Below are 16,976 nucleotides of genomic sequence, written 5' to 3'. Positions count from 1 at the left end.
AGCTTCGGGGAACTTGGCGAGGCGGAGAATCCTATAGAAGCGGTTGCGGTGGTTGGTGATTTGAGTGGCAACAACAGTCATGGTGCAACAGATCCGGTCGGAAAGTCACGGGCTTGCAATGGCTTCGCGCAATTGTCAGTGATTGCCAGTTGCATCTGTATTTGCATCTACCTTCTGTTGTGCCGTCAGTGGCCTTCGATCTGTGTTTCGTGTGTTGCCAGCTGCTGCTGCTGCATGTCTGTGATTGTGTGGTGGGACTGCTGTTGTTGTTGTGTTGTGTGTGAAGAGAAGAATATAGTGAGATTGAGTTGGATCAATTAGAATTAGGTTTTTTTTTTTTTTTTCACTTAACTTTTCTTTTGGTCCAATGAAATCTAGATAACTATCCAATTAGGTTGAGTAAATAATCTGATTCGAATTCTTTTTTGGATCGAATCAAGTGGGATCGGGTTTGATCAAGTTATTTCTCCCTTATAATATGCATTGGCTTCTCTACATATATTGTAAATTGTAGGTGTAGGACTAATATGTGAAAATTTAAAAGTTTTTAGTTTTTTTGTTTTTATAATAAATTACAGGACTCCATTATAGTTGACTTTAAAAAAAGACAAAAAAGGGTACCAAACCCCAGTTGCAAAGTAGTTTTGCCCTTATAAATATCTATAGTAGATAAGTGATTAACTATATGAATAAAAAATACATATATTTTCATTTCATCTTTTGGCTTTGATTAAGGGGCTTGTCTACCCTTGACTCACTGTCTTTTTTCCTTTTTACTTTCATAAATTTTGTTTATGTTTTATATATTGACACTTCTTTTTATTAAAATGAAAATCAATCTAGTTGACAAAAAAAGGATAAATTATAATATATATTTTTTGTCTTTTAGTTTTTTTTTAATCTTTCAGTGCATGATTTATCTTGAAAATTATAATATTTCATATTTCACATGATAAATGTTATGTAATCATATACTAGCTCACTTAATTCTTTGGACGCATGTGAAAATAGTAGAAAAAAATAAATCTTATACTGCCCAGATTGTACAGAAAATATTGTTTTGTCTGTTGAACACGTGGCCGGTCAATATGTTTCCAGTATATGGTCCAACTTTTTCAACACTTCAATACGTGGCTGTTTAATATATTTCCAGCATATGGTCCTGCCATGTTTTGACAGTTAACAATGGTTGTGGCAAATTCTCAATGATTAATCTTTGATGGAGAGATGAAATAAAGCGAGATGTTGAGATGGTTTTGGTCCCTGCAGCTTGTAATAAAAAAGAAACTACACCATCACGGTTGATTACTAAAGCTACAGAAGCATCAAAATCGGAAATCAAAGAGTTGTAAAGAATACATCAATGGCTGGAGGTTAGATTCTCAAACTTCCGCATTTAGTTTTTAAAGCATGTTTTGTATTATTCGGAAATATGCTTACAGTTGGTATCAGAGCATGTTTTACCTCTGTCTTAATGTGTTATGTTTTTAGTGATAAATGCAAAAATATCCGAATTTATTTTGTAAATTTAAAGTCATGTTTTTTACATATTATTATAATTATAATTGTTTTAAATCATTAGGAAATGGATTCCTGATAGTTATATGGTTTGAAACATTTAATTTGGTATTGGTAAATCATAAATAAAGTTGGGTTTGTAAAACGGGTCATTCGGGTTCAAATATGAATAGTAAAACGATTTTTCCCACAAGAATTTATATTATATTTGTATGTTTAATTAGGATGAAATATCAAACTATTTTGTTAATGTATCCACATGAATTAAAAATTGGAATATGGTTTGATAGTTTTATCATAAAGATATATGTGAATCTACTTGAATTAAAACTTTAGCCCACATGCAAGTTTTATGTCATTTTATTCATATTTTTGTAACATGATTTACATTAGTAAAACATGATATCTCTATATTGGCCTAAATTTATAATATAAGCATGTGTTTTAATCTAATGCAGTTGTACAACCTGCGAGTTTTTTTGAAATTAAGTGTGATATTCCCGAGTTAAATGGTGATAATTATAAAGTTTGGAAGGAGAGAATTCTTCTTCATTTAGGGTGGACGGATATTGATTATGCTATTCGGAAAGACGAACCACTTATTGATGATAACAACATTGAAGTTGATATTGCTCTTTATGACAAATGGGAGCGATCTAATCGCCTCCGTGTGATGTTCATAAAGACTAAAATCTCTGCTGCTATTCATGGTTCGGTCGATCAACATAATGATATCCGGGCATTACTGAAGACAATTGATGAACAATTTATGACTTCAGATAAGGCACTTGCAAGTACCCTAATAATGAAGTTCTCATCTATGAAGCTCACTAATGTTAGAGGTGTGCGTGAGCACATCTTGCAGATGAGGGACATTGCAGCTCAGTTAAGACTTCTTGAGGTTGATATGTCTGAAACCTTTCGTGTGCATTACATACTGAATATACTTCCACAGTAGTATGAACCCTTCAAAATTTCATATAACACACATAAGGATAAATGGTCAATTAATGAATTAATGATCATGTGTGTTCAAGAGGAAGGGAGGCTAATAATGGAAGTTGGTGAAGGTGCATACATTGTAATACAAGGAAAGAACAAGTTTTAAGCCAAGAAGAAAGGGAAAGGTAAAATACCTCCCCAAGAAGAAATTAAAAAACAATCCAAGTTTTTTTTTCTGTAAAAAGAAAAGACACATGAAGAAAAATTGTCCAAAATTTCAAAAATGGCTTGAGAATAAAGGTAAATAAATCTCTTTTGTTTGTTATGAATCTAATATGGTTGATGTTAATCATAAGACATGGTGGATTGACTCTGGTTCTACAATCCATGTAACAAATACCTTGCAGGGTTTGCAAAACCTAAGGAAGCCATTGAGAAATGAACAGTGCATTTATTCTGGAAACAAGATGCGTTCACATGTGGAGGCAATCGGAACATGTAGTTTGATTTTGAGCAGTGGTTTTGTTTTAAATTTGGAAAAGACATTTTATATTCCTAGTTTTTCTAAAAATTTGGTTTCAGTTTCAAGGCTTGTACCACTCGATTTTTCCTTTAATATTTTAAATAAGTTTTGTAATATATATTATAATTCTGAACTTGTTGAGAATGGTGCATTATCTTATGGACTTTTTCGTTTTAATTTGCAAAACAATGCCTCTTACACTTCAATGCATGTTAACGCTGGTATTAAACAGTGTGTTATAAATGAAAATTCCTCTATTTTGTGGCATCAGATACTTGGTCATATCTCCATAGAAAGAATCAAAAGATCAGTAAATGATGGAGTACTTGATACTTTAGATTTTACTGATTTTGATACTTGTGTGGACTGCATAAAGGGAAACCTGACCAACAAGAGAAATAAAGGTGCTCAGAGGAGTTCAGAAATATTAGAAATCATACATTCAGATATTTGTAGTCCAGACATGGACTCATATAGTCAGAAATACTTTATCTCTTTTATAAATGATTACTCACGATACATGTATCTCTATTTACTTAATCATAAAAGTGAAGCATTAGATGCTTTTACGGTATTTAAAGCAGAATGAGAGAAATAATGTGTAAAGCAAATTAAGATCGTGAGAACTGATAAAGGTGGGAAATATTATGGTAGATACACAGAGAATGGGCAAGCACCTGGTCCATTTGCGAAGTTTCTTCAACAGCGTGTGATTGTTGCCCAATACACTATGTCTGGTTCTCCAGACCAGAATGGTGTAGCAGAAAGAAGAAATCAAACTTTACTAGGCATGGTGCGCAGTATGCTTATTGCTTCTAAACTTCCTAAATTCTTGTGGACTGAAGCTCTCAAGATGGCTGCGTATATATTAAACCGAGTTCCAACCAAGGCGGTCTCTAAAACGCCATTTAAGTTATGGAAAGGTTGGAAACCGAGTTTGCGACATATACGTGTTTGGGGATGCTCGTCTGAAGTGAGAATTTATAATCCACAAAAAAAGAAGTTGGACCTAAGGACCATTAGTAGGTATTTCGTTGGATATGCTGAAAGGTCTAAAGAGTACAGATTTTACTATCCATCTCATAGCACTAGAATTGTGGAATCAAGAAATGCAAAATTTCTTAAAAATAACTTGATCAGTGAGAGCGATCAATCTCAGAATATTATTTCTGAGAAAGATCATTCAGATGCTCAACTTTCCACTTCAAGTGATATATTGATTGTTATTCACAACACTTCTCAAGTTCAAACAAGTGTTGTGCAACCAATTGTTGAAGTTCCACAAGTTGTTGATAATAATCCAGTAGATTAGGCTACTCAGGAATTACCTGAAACCCTTGAGCAACCAATTGAACAACATACTCCTCAGGAGAATGTTGGTCCAACATTAAGAAGATCTACTAGAATAAAGAAACCAGCAATTTCTAGTGATTATAAAATGTATCTACAAGAATCTGACTATAATATTGGAGCAAAAAATGATCCTGAATCTGTTTCACAAGCCATGAATTCTAAAGAATCATATTTATGGTATAATGCCATGAATGAAGAGATGAGTTATATTTCATCCAACGGAGTCTGGGATCTTGTTGAGTTACCTGATGGTGTAAAAGCCATAGGATGTAAATGGGTCTTTAAGACAAAGAAAGACTCATTAGGTAACATTGAAAGATATAAAGTAAGACTCGTTGCTAAATGATTCACTCATATAGAAGGAATCAATTACAAGGAGACTTTTTCTCATGTATCAAAGAAAGATTTTTTTGGTATCATTATGGCATTAGTTACTAATTTTGATTTGGAACTGCATCAAATGGATGTGAAAACAACCTTTCTTAATGGAGATCTAGAGGAAGAGGTTTATATGAAACAACCAGAAGGATTTTCCTCTAGTGATGGTGAAAATTTGGTGTGCAAGTTTAAGAAATCCATATATGGATTGAAACAAGCCTCCCGTAAGTGGTATTTAAAATTCCATGATGTTATCTTTTCATTTTGATTTGTGGAGAATCTTATGGATCAATGTATATGCCAAAAGGTCAGTGAGAGTAAGATTTGTTTCCTTATTCTATATGTGGATGATATTCTACTTGCATCCAATAATAAAGGATTCATTTGTAAAGTAAAACAATTTCTCTCTGAGAATTTTGACATGAAGGATATGGGTGATGCATCTTATGTCATAGGCATTAAGATCCATAGAGACAGATTTCGAGGAATTTTGGGCTTGTCTCAAGAAACTTATGTCAATAATAAGATCTTGGAGAGATTTCAGATGAAAAATTGTTCACTTAGTATAGTTCCCATTGTGAAGGGTGACAGGTTCAATTTGAACCAATGCCCCAACAATGATTTTGAAAGGGAACGAATGAAAAATATTCCATATACATCTGCTGTTGGAAGCTTGATGTATGCTCACGTCTGTACAAGACATGACATAGCATTTGCTGTTAGCATCTTGGGAAGATATCAGAGTAATCCAGGTTTAGACCACTGGAAAGCTGCAAAGAAAGTAATGAGGTACCTTCAAGGGACTAAGGATTACATGCTTATGTTTAGACGAACTGATAATTTGGAAGTAATTGGCTACTCCGATTCAGACTTTGCTAGCTGTGTTGATTCACGAAAATCAACATCTGAATATATTTTTATGCTCGCCAGTGGAGCTATATCTTGGAGAAGTACAAAGCAAACTTTGACTGCTACTTCCACTATGGAGGTTGAGTTCGTTTCTTGTTTTAAGGCTACCTCGCATGGTGTATGGTTGAAGAGTTTCATATCTAGGCTTATAATTGTGGATTCAATCTCAAGGCCATTAAGGATATATTGTGACAATTTAGTTGCAGTTTTCATGGCTAAAAATAACAAAAGCAAAAGTCGAAGTAAACAAATCGACATTAAATATTTAGCCATAAGGGAACGTGTTAAAGAGAAGAAAGTGGTCATTGAACATGTTAACACTGAATTGATGATTGCTGATCCTTTAATAAAAGGCATGCCACCACAGAAGTTTAAGAATCATGTAGACCGAATGGGACTTGGTTCCATCATATAATTTTCATTGTATATACAATGTAATATAAATGAGACTCTTTGTTTTATTTATTGTGATCTTTTTTCATCTTTATGTGCACATTCAATTATATTGAGAAAATATCAATTTTATTGGACCAAGAATAAACATGGGGTTTATTCATTAAGTTAAGTTAACATACATGGCTAGTATTTAAAGAATAATACATTGTGATACATGGAAGATAATACTCGTTTATAGAGGACCTATCGCCATGATTCATGTATTATCCTTTTAAATCTAAATAATTGAATGTCATATTGATTGAAATGTATGAACCAAGTGGGAGAATGTTGAACACGTGGCCGGTCAATATGTTTCCAGCATATGGTCCAAATTTTTCAACACTTCAATACGTGGCTGTTTAATATATTTCCAGCATATGGTCCTGCCATGTTTTGACAGCTAACAGCAGCTGTGGCAAATTCTCAATGATTTATCTTTGATGGAGAGATGAAATATATTGAGATGTTAAGATGGTTTTGGTCCCTGCAGCTTGTAATAAAAAAGAAACTACACCATCACGATTGATTACTGAAGCTACATAAGTATCAAAATCGGAAATCAAAGAGTTGTAAAGAATACATCAATGGCTAGAGGTTCGATTCTCAAACTTCCGCATTTAATTTTTAAAACATGTTTTGTATTATTCGGAAATAAGCTTACATTGTCTACCATATATTTCACCGTCTGGGGTACGTTTGAAAGTGAAATAGAGTTCTATAAATGACGAGACGTAGAAAGTGAAAGGGTTATGGACTCAAATTGATGAGACGATTGTTTTGGGCACATCGACTTGAACTCTCATAATATCTGAACTCAATAAACTTTTTTCTTACTAGATATAAATTTCGTTATGTTGTGTATAAATATATGACGTGAAAAATGACAATATTTATTTTCGTCGGATTAGTTAGTTCTTCAAAATAGAAAAAAAAAGATGGATACACATCGTAGAGTGAATAAATTTGCGTCTTATAATTACTATTGACATTTTTGATCACCAATAAAATATTTGTGAGTAAATTATATTTCATTTCCAACGTAAACAATTAAGCATATGCTTGAGAAAGAAAATTATCACAAGCTGGCCATAGACCAAAATGCTTATTTAAAGGAGCGCGCGAGCTTAGCTGCTCCAGCATTCCTCTCAGAAAGATCACAATGGATTCAAAATTAAGATTATTGCTTTTCTTCTTCTGCTTCGTCGTTTCTATCTTACCAATCTCAATTTCTAAGAAGCGCCCACTAGACTCTCTATCCCCTGCTGAGTTCACCCTCGTTCAAACCATTGTCAAAACCTCATACCCTAGCAACAACCTAAGCTTCCACTACGTAGGCTTGGACGAGCCAGACAAAGCTGTTGTGTACTCATGGCTATCAAATTCCAAAATCAAAATCCCTCGCAGAGCCATTGTCATTGGTTGACAAAACAACCAAACTCATGAAATCATCGTAGACTTGTCGAGACGTTCGATAGTTTCTGATAAAGTTTACACAGGACACGGATTCCCTTTACTCACCTTAGAAGAGCAACGCACTGGAGCTGCCCCGGTGCTGGCATATGAGCCGTTTAAAGCATCAGTGAAGAAGAGGGGACTCAATATATCTGATGTGGTATGTTCTTCTTCGACGGTTGGTATGGCGAAAAGGAGAGTAAGAGAGTGCTCAAGTTCCCGTGTTTTTACACGGATCAAGGAACTGTCAATATGTTTTTGAGGCCAATCGAAGGGATAACGATTGTTGTTGATATAGAGGAGATGAAGGTAACTCAGTACAATGACAGGGAGGTAGCACCGATACCAAAATCCGAGCCCACTGAATACAGATGGTCGAAGCTGAAGCCGCCGTTTGGTCCACGGCTTAATAGCGTAACCACCTTGCCAACGGGACCTGGGTTCAAGATTGATGGCAACACTGTCAAGTACGTCTTGTTTGATTAATCACTCTTTGTTTAATTCTTAATTATCAAAACATCGCTATTAATTGTTTCTTTTCTACACTAATTTACTAATTACTAGTTTTTCTGATTGTCATCAAAACACACAACGTGGATTAACCATTGTTAATTCCTTTGACATGGTATTAGAGGAAAAATCTCATTTTTTTATTCTCAGTAAACTCTATTTCAATTTTTATTTCTTAGCTCGAGGTCTATCTGCTTAGGTTTTTGGTCAAAATAATTTATCTAATATGGCCCATTAATTATTGATGATTTTCAACTTATGTATGTGAGTGCTGGATAACCCATATATAGACCCATTAGCTAGCTGCATCGGAATTTATTTATTTATTTATTTTCAAAATTTCAAGAATTGAGACTTGGTATAGGGCAATAGAAAAAAAGAAGTTTATTTATTTATTTTTATGACCATTCTATTCTACGATTCTCCACACTAGTTGAGATTTTAGTATTTATATAGGTACTGGAAAAGACTTCTGAGGGGAACGTTGCCACCAGTAATCAATTAGCATGCTTCATTTGGATAATGGATAACGACATAATCAAGCACACGAAAAACAGTCTTTTTATCCTAGTCTTGTTACACTAATAACTTTGCGACATATCATATAATCAAATTAAAAAAAAAACACACACACAAACGTCTTTTAATCGTTCCTTTGAAGAATTGCTTTCTTGTGTAGAATTTAGAAAACATAAACTAAGACTTAGTCAATAGTTTTTTTAAAGGATTTATTATTTTTTAATATAAATTTATTTAATTAGAAGACCTTTGAAAAGTTTAATTACAAAACAAAGTTAAAAAATCTGTCCACATCCCCTCATCAATCCAAGCTAGTTAGGCGACTTTGCGAATCCTCCCCATGTCGCCTGATCTATTACAGTCAATGAAAGCCACATCTTCATAAAACCCATGTAAACTTAAAATGGACTTGTAAGGAGGGCTCCCATTGGATTAATAGTTTTAGCTCATGTGGGAATTCAATACCGTAACAAGCAACAAATATGACTAAAACTGATTGCTTGTGTGCTACTTGATTAGATGGGCAAATTGGGTGTTCAACGTTGGATTTGATGCTCGAGTGGGTACAATAATTTCGACAGCTTCAATTTACGATGTTGATATGCACAAATATCGACGAGTTCTGTACAGAGGATTCATATCAGAGCTGTTCATACCATATCAGGATCCAAGAGAGGAATGGTATCATATAACGTATTTTGATAATGGTGAATTTGGATTTGGTCAATCTGCAGCGCCTTTAGAGCCCCTCAAAGATTGCCCGCCAAATGCAGTATTTATAGATGGTTATTTCACCAGCCAAGATGGTGCACCAATTCAAACTCCTAACGCTATTTGCATTTTTGAACGTCATACAGGCGATGTCATGTGGCGTCACACTGAGGCAGAAATGCCAGGAGATGTAATTTTTTTTTTTTAACAATCTAATTTGAATGATTTCTAATTTTTTATTTTCCTTTGTGTTGCAGGTAAGAGAGGTGAGGCCGGAGGTGAGCCTAGTGGTGAGGATGGTTGCAACTGTTGGTAACTATGACTATGTAATTGACTGGGAATTCAAACCCAGTGGATCCATCAAATTGGGGGTACTTTTTTTTGCTCAATACTCTATGGTTCATACTTATTTTATTTAAATTATTTTTTAACACAATTATTTATAATTATGGGCTACTACTAAGACTGTATATATCTATGGGAATCATATCAATTTAAATAACTTCTATTATTGTGCAGTTTAAATTAATTCAATTCTTATACTGTCCACAGCACTAATATTCCAGACATAGTTACCTCTATTTAATTAGAGGGGAAAGATTTTTCAGTCTCCTTAAGGACTCGTGCCTCTCTTCCGGTTTATATTCAAAATGCATATATGTCTTACCAAGAATTGCAAATTAAAAGCCACAACTCACAGCACCTCCATTACAAATGGGTTGGAAAAGTCCAATAATTAGTAAACTAATAATACTTAATTAGTGTTCATATGTAAGTGCAAAGTGAGGCCAGTAGAGTACACTCATATAGATCAGATAAAAGAGGATCAACAGGGGAAATTGGTAGCAGATAATACTATCGGGGTCAATCACGATCACTTCTTGAACTATTATCTTGATCTTGATATTGATGGTTATGCCAATTCCTTTGAGAAGACCAAATTGGTTACCAGGCGAAACACAAAAGCTAATACACCAAGAAAGAGTTATTAGACTGTTGAAAAAGAAACAGCTAAGACTGAATTTGAAGCTCGGCTTAAGCTTGACACAAAGCCAATGGAATTTGCAATGGTGAATCCAAATAAGAAAACTAAAATTGGGCACCCTGTTGGCTATCGCCTGCTTCCAGGATTAGTCGTAGGTCCGCTGCTAACGGATGATGATTATCCACAAATCCGAGCCGGCTTCACTGATTATAATATTTGGGTTACCCCATATAACAAGTCAGAAAAATATTCAGGAGGAAACTATGTTTATCAAAGCCATGGTGATGATACCTTATTGCAATGGACTGACGGGTATAATCCCAATCTCAAACTTTTTGTAAGATGTAATGTTTTAATTAGCTAGGCTAATTCTGCATAGCATAACATACAAACCATTTGAATGTGCAGGAATAGGGAGATTGAGAACAAGGATATAGTACTTTGGTACACTATGGGCATTCATCATGCTCCTTGCCAGGAAGATTTTCCGGTGATGCCAACAGTGAGTGGTGGATTCGAGCTCCGACCAACTAATTTCTTTGAATATAATCCAGTGCTTAAAGTGATTCCTCCGAAGCACGTACAATGGCCTAATTGCACCGGCAAACACCAGCCAGTTTCTACTTTAAATATTTGGTGGTAAATTTATTTGATGCCATTTAAAACAAGTGTGTGTGATACCTGAACTACCAACAATGGTCAAGGCATCTGTTGTTTATTTCTACTTCAAAAACACATTTTATATTCATGCCCCTCAGTTTCTGTCTGAATTTTTCTTCTTGTTTGTATCAAGTTTTTGATCAAGGCCTTTGTTATTTGGCTTGATTTTACTGCTGCGTTTTAAATAGAATAAACTCAAGACTCTTGCTCTTTACAGACAAACAGTCAATACTATCCTGATTGTTATAAGTTGTTTTGAGCATTCAGAGTACCAGTGTTCCTTATTTATCAAATGCCCTAAATTTTGAAGTGGATGCCCGCTAGCTTAACTTATGCCCACTATCTTAATTTATAGTTAAAAATCAAAATTAAGAATTAATTATTATCTCAAGTTTATATTTTAACTCGGGGATTTTGTCGACCAAACGTGGGATATTTCCCTATCAGAATGCACGGTAAATCCCACCATTCCCATTACCACTCAAAATCACTCAATACTGAAGGGTTCCTGGCCACCAACTCAAGATTTCTAGGGATCATACAACTTAAAAACCCACTCTGAAAGAGAAAGATCGTCCGTCCTTATCTTCAACTTGAAGAATATTGATATATTATTACAATATTATGCATGAGCCATTATCAACTTTTGGACGCTTTTGTCCTAATTACACACACGCACACACACACAGAGGGACGGTTTGAGCCCCCACTGGCCAAAAAAAAATATTTAAAAATAAAAGAGAAAAATATTTTAATTTTCTAATTAATTCCCATTAAATTTATTGAAATAGTCACTTAAATATAAACCCTCATAAAATTTAAACTTTGACTTTTAAGAAATATAAAAACATGTATTTTAATTAAAAATAATGATAGCCCACCACCCAAAATATTTTCTATTCTAAAAAATATGGTTAATTCTTCCAGTTTATATAATAATAGTAGAACGAACGTTTTCAATAATAAAACTCATGAAGAATCATCTTTGGAATCAGATGGGATAAGTGATAGTTTGGTTGTTTATATAGGAAACAATAAATTTAATAATATTGATAATGAGTCTATTGCATAACATTTTTAAAATATAAAAATGCGTAGAGACTAATTATAAATGTATTAGCAAATATTCTATATATTCAAAATTTTAGTTTTTTATATTTATTATTATCTAATTTAGCCCCCGCTAAATTATTTTGCTAGATCCGCCATTGCGCGCGCGCGTGAGCGCACACACACACACACACACATATATATATATATATAATTTTCAAATTCTAAGGAAAAGACAAGTACAAATATATTCATATAATTTTCAAAAACAGTGGGAAAGTACAAAATATGATTCAAATTTAAATTCAATCGGACAAGGGGCACCTGGTGGTCCTGTGTGGCTGTGCATGAGTCCCCCTTCCCACCTCCCACTCCGGTGGTCCTCTGTGTGGCTCCAGCACTGCGAATGAGTTCCTTTGATAAGTCACTTCCAAAATCAATATCATACCACAAATCAAAACGTTCATCAAATGGAGAAAAATCTTAGCGGCATATATTGACTTTGTTAAAGAGATTTGCATCATTGGACAAGAATTTTCTCCTACCGTTTTTTCTCACCTAATATCTCATATTAAAGTAAGAGATAAGATTGAATTTTAAATTTTGATTTTGACAATCAAGTCAATTTTTTTTCATTTTATTTACAATTAATTAAGCTTATTTTTTTTTCTCTAGATTTAATGGTGCATTTACTTCATGGAATGAGAATTGTGTGGAATGAGAATAAGCTGGGAATATGAATGGACATGAATATGAATAAGGAATGGGAGTAAGATTCCACTGTTTCCTTAGCAAAAATAAATGGGAACGGGAATGTGATTGATGTGTTTACTTGGTAAAATAAATGAGAATGAGGAATGAGAATGAGAATGAGAATCAATTTATCAAAATATCCATAATATTAAATAATGTAATTTTTATTAACTAAATACATATATAAATATTATTATAAAAATTATATTAATTAAAAAAATAAAATTAATAATAATAAATGTTAATAATGATAATATTAATAAAAATAAAAATAACGATAATTAAGAATAACTAAAATAAGAAAGTCAATAATAATAATAATAATAATAATAATAATAATAATGACATTTAAAATAATAAAATTAATAGATTTTGATGATAATAATAATAAATGTTAATAATGATATGTTAATAAAAATAATAATAACAATAATTAATAATAAATGTTAATAATGATAATGTTAATAAAAATAATAATAACTATAATAATAATAATAAATGTTAATAATGATAATGTTAATAAAAATAATAATAACTATAATAATAATAATAAATGTTAATAATGATATGTTAATAAAAATAATAATAACAATAATTAATAATAAATGTTAATAATGATAATGTTAATAAAAATAATAATAACTATAATAATAATAATAAATGTTAATAATGATAATGTTAATAAAAATAATAATAACTATAATAATAATAATAAATGTTAATAATGATAATGTTAATAAAAATAATAACAACAATAATTAATAATAACTAAAATAATAAAGTTAATAAAATTTATTATTAATAATAATAATGACATTTAAAATAATAAAATTAATTGTTATTTGAACAAGGGTAATTTGAAAAATATGAAAAAATTAGAGGGATACAAATGTAAATTTGTGTTCTTTCTCATTCCTTCATTCTCATTCCTAACACTCCATGGGAATTATATATATAGATATTGTGTGTGTGTGTGTGTGTGTGATTTCAGTAAATTAACATTTAGAGGCATATAAAAAATTATTACTATATTATAAAGTATTTAAATTATTAAAAAAACCCAAAAGTTTGAAACAATATCTCTAAACCCTAAACCCACAAACTATTATACAATACAAAAATTCTCAAATTTAAGTATACAATACAAAAATTCATTAAAAAAAACCCACAAATTATTATCTAAAAATAACAATTATATTTCATATTATCATTCAACACAAGCTCCAATATAAGATTTTCATTTCATTCGCCATCGTTGGCACCAATCCAACATGATGTCTACGATAATGATTACAATTAATATTTTCTAAAGAATAATACTTTTTAAATATTAATTCGAAAAAAATTATAATAATGAAATAATCCATGCATTAAGTTAATTAAAGAAAAATAGACCATAAAAAACACTTTGGTTATTTGTCACTTTGCATAATTGTATTATTTTCTTTATATATTTTTTAAATTTAAATATTTTTTAATTAAAATTAAATTTTGTGGCATCAGATACTTGGTCATATCTCCATAGAAAGAATCAAAAGATCAGTAAATGATGGAGTACTTGATACTTTAGATTTTACTGATTTTGATACTTGTGTGGACTGCATAAAGGGAAACCTTACCAACAAGAGAAATAAAGGTGCTCAGAGGAGTTCAGAAATATTAGAAATCATACATTCAGATATTTGTAGTCCAGACATGGACTCATATAGTCAGAAATACTTTATCTCTTTTATAAATGATTACTCACGATACATGTATCTCTATTTACTTAATCATAAAAGTGAAGCATTAGATGCTTTTACGGTATTTAAAGCAGAATGAGAGAAATAATGTGTAAAGCAAATTAAGATCGTGAGAACTGATAGAGGTGGGAAATATTATGGTAGATACACAGAGAATGGGCAAGCACCTGGTCCATTTGCGAAGTTTCTTCAACAGCGTGTGATTGTTGCCCAATACACTATGTCTGGTTCTCCAGACCAGAATGGTGTAGCAGAAAGAAGAAATCAAACTTTACTAGGCATGGTGCGCAGTATGCTTATTGCTTCTAAACTTCCTAAATTCTTGTGGACTGAAGCTCTCAAGATGGCTGCGTATATATTAAACCGAGTTCCAACCAAGGCGGTCTCTAAAACGCCATTTAAGTTATGGAAAGGTTGGAAACCGAGTTTGCGACATATACGTGTTTGGGGATGCTCGTCTGAAGTGAGAATTTATAATCCACAAAAAAAGAAGTTGGACCTAAGGACCATTAGTAGGTATTTCGTTGGATATGCTGAAAGGTCTAAAGAGTACAGATTTTACTATCCATCTCATAGCACTAGAATTGTGGAATCAAGAAATGCAAAATTTCTTAAAAATAACTTGATCAGTGAGAGCGATCAATCTCAGAATATTATTTCTGAGAAAGATCATTCAGATGCTCAACTTTCCACTTCAAGTGATATATTGATTGTTATTCACAACACTTCTCAAGTTCAAACAAGTGTTGTGCAACCAATTGTTGAAGTTCCACAAGTTGTTGATAATAATCCAGTAGATTAGGCTACTCAGGAATTACCTGAAACCCTTGAGCAACCAATTGAACAACATACTCCTCAGGAGAATGTTGGTCCAACATTAAGAAGATCTACTAGAATAAAGAAACCAGCAATTTCTAGTGATTATAAAATGTATCTACAAGAATCTGACTATAATATTGGAGCAAAAAATGATCCTGAATCTGTTTCACAAGCCATGAATTCTAAAGAATCATATTTATGGTATAATGCCATGAATGAAGAGATGAGTTATATTTCATCCAACGGAGTCTGGGATCTTGTTGAGTTACCTGATGGTGTAAAAGCCATAGGATGTAAATGGGTCTTTAAGACAAAGAAAGACTCATTAGGTAACATTGAAAGATATAAAGTAAGACTCGTTGCTAAATGATTCACTCATATAGAAGGAATCAATTACAAGGAGACTTTTTCTCATGTATCAAAGAAAGATTTTTTTGGTATCATTATGGCATTAGTTACTAATTTTGATTTGGAACTGCATCAAATGGATGTGAAAACAACCTTTCTTAATGGAGATCTAGAGGAAGAGGTTTATATGAAACAACCAGAAGGATTTTCCTCTAGTGATGGTGAAAATTTGGTGTGCAAGTTTAAGAAATCCATATATGGATTGAAACAAGCCTCCCGTAAGTGGTATTTAAAATTCCATGATGTTATCTTTTCATTTTGATTTGTGGAGAATCTTATGGATCAATGTATATGCCAAAAGGTCAGTGAGAGTAAGATTTGTTTCCTTATTCTATATGTGGATGATATTCTACTTGCATCCAATAATAAAGGATTCATTTGTAAAGTAAAACAATTTCTCTCTGAGAATTTTGACATGAAGGATATGGGTGATGCATCTTATGTCATAGGCATTAAGATCCATAGAGACAGATTTCGAGGAATTTTGGGCTTGTCTCAAGAAACTTATGTCAATAATAAGATCTTGGAGAGATTTCAGATGAAAAATTGTTCACTTAGTATAGTTCCCATTGTGAAGGGTGACAGGTTCAATTTGAACCAATGCCCCAACAATGATTTTGAAAGGGAACGAATGAAAAATATTCCATATACATCTGCTGTTGGAAGCTTGATGTATGCTCACGTCTGTACAAGACATGACATAGCATTTGCTGTTAGCATCTTGGGAAGATATCAGAGTAATCCAGGTTTAGACCACTGGAAAGCTGCAAAGAAAGTAATGAGGTACCTTCAAGGGACTAAGGATTACATGCTTATGTTTAGACGAACTGATAATTTGGAAGTAATTGGCTACTCCGATTCAGACTTTGCTAGCTGTGTTGATTCACGAAAATCAACATCTGAATATATTTTTATGCTCGCCAGTGGAGCTATATCTTGGAGAAGTACAAAGCAAACTTTGACTGCTACTTCCACTATGGAGGTTGAGTTCGTTTCTTGTTTTAAGGCTACCTCGCATGGTGTATGGTTGAAGAGTTTCATATCTAGGCTTATAATTGTGGATTCAATCTCAAGGCCATTAAGGATATATTGTGACAATTTAGTTGCAGTTTTCATGGCTAAAAATAACAAAAGCAAAAGTCGAAGTAAACAAATCGACATTAAATATTTAGCCATAAGGGAACGTGTTAAAGAGAAGAAAGTGGTCATTGAACATGTTAACACTGAATTGATGATTGCTGATCCTTTAATAAAAGGCATGCCACCACAGAAGTTTAAGAATCATGTAGACCGAATGGGACTTGGT

General features: G+C 32.7%; 1 protein-coding gene and 1 pseudogene across 2 annotated transcripts; both read left to right on the top strand.

Annotated features, from left to right (window-relative positions):
• The first annotated feature begins 1,199 nt into the window (after positions 1–1,199).
• LOC102623108 (uncharacterized) lies at positions 1,200–3,134 on the top strand. 2 transcript variants are annotated; one of them, XR_008054244.1, is made up of 3 exons: positions 1,200–1,373; positions 1,977–2,760; positions 2,868–3,134. XR_008054244.1 is itself a non-coding variant. In XM_006489306.4 (2 exons), the coding sequence occupies exons 1-2, from the start codon at positions 1,364–1,366 to the stop codon at positions 2,474–2,476; spliced, it is 510 nt and encodes a 169-aa protein (XP_006489369.1). In that variant the 5' UTR covers positions 1,200–1,363; the 3' UTR covers positions 2,477–3,134. The 2 variants fall into 2 exon arrangements, 1 of the variants encoding a protein (XP_006489369.1); XM_006489306.4 differs by having other exon boundaries at positions 1,977–3,134.
• Positions 3,135–6,688: 3,554 nt separating this feature from the next.
• On the top strand, positions 6,689–11,182 carry LOC102623383 (amine oxidase [copper-containing] alpha 2, peroxisomal-like; annotated as a pseudogene).
• Positions 11,183–16,976: the final 5,794 nt, after the last annotated feature.

Source organism: Citrus sinensis, chromosome 1, assembly GCF_022201045.2.
Source record: "Citrus sinensis cultivar Valencia sweet orange chromosome 1, DVS_A1.0, whole genome shotgun sequence".
NCBI lineage: Eukaryota > Viridiplantae > Streptophyta > Magnoliopsida > Sapindales > Rutaceae > Citrus > Citrus sinensis.
The sequence above is the reverse complement of the archived record's forward strand: the minus strand, read 5'-3'. Positions and strand labels throughout refer to the sequence as shown.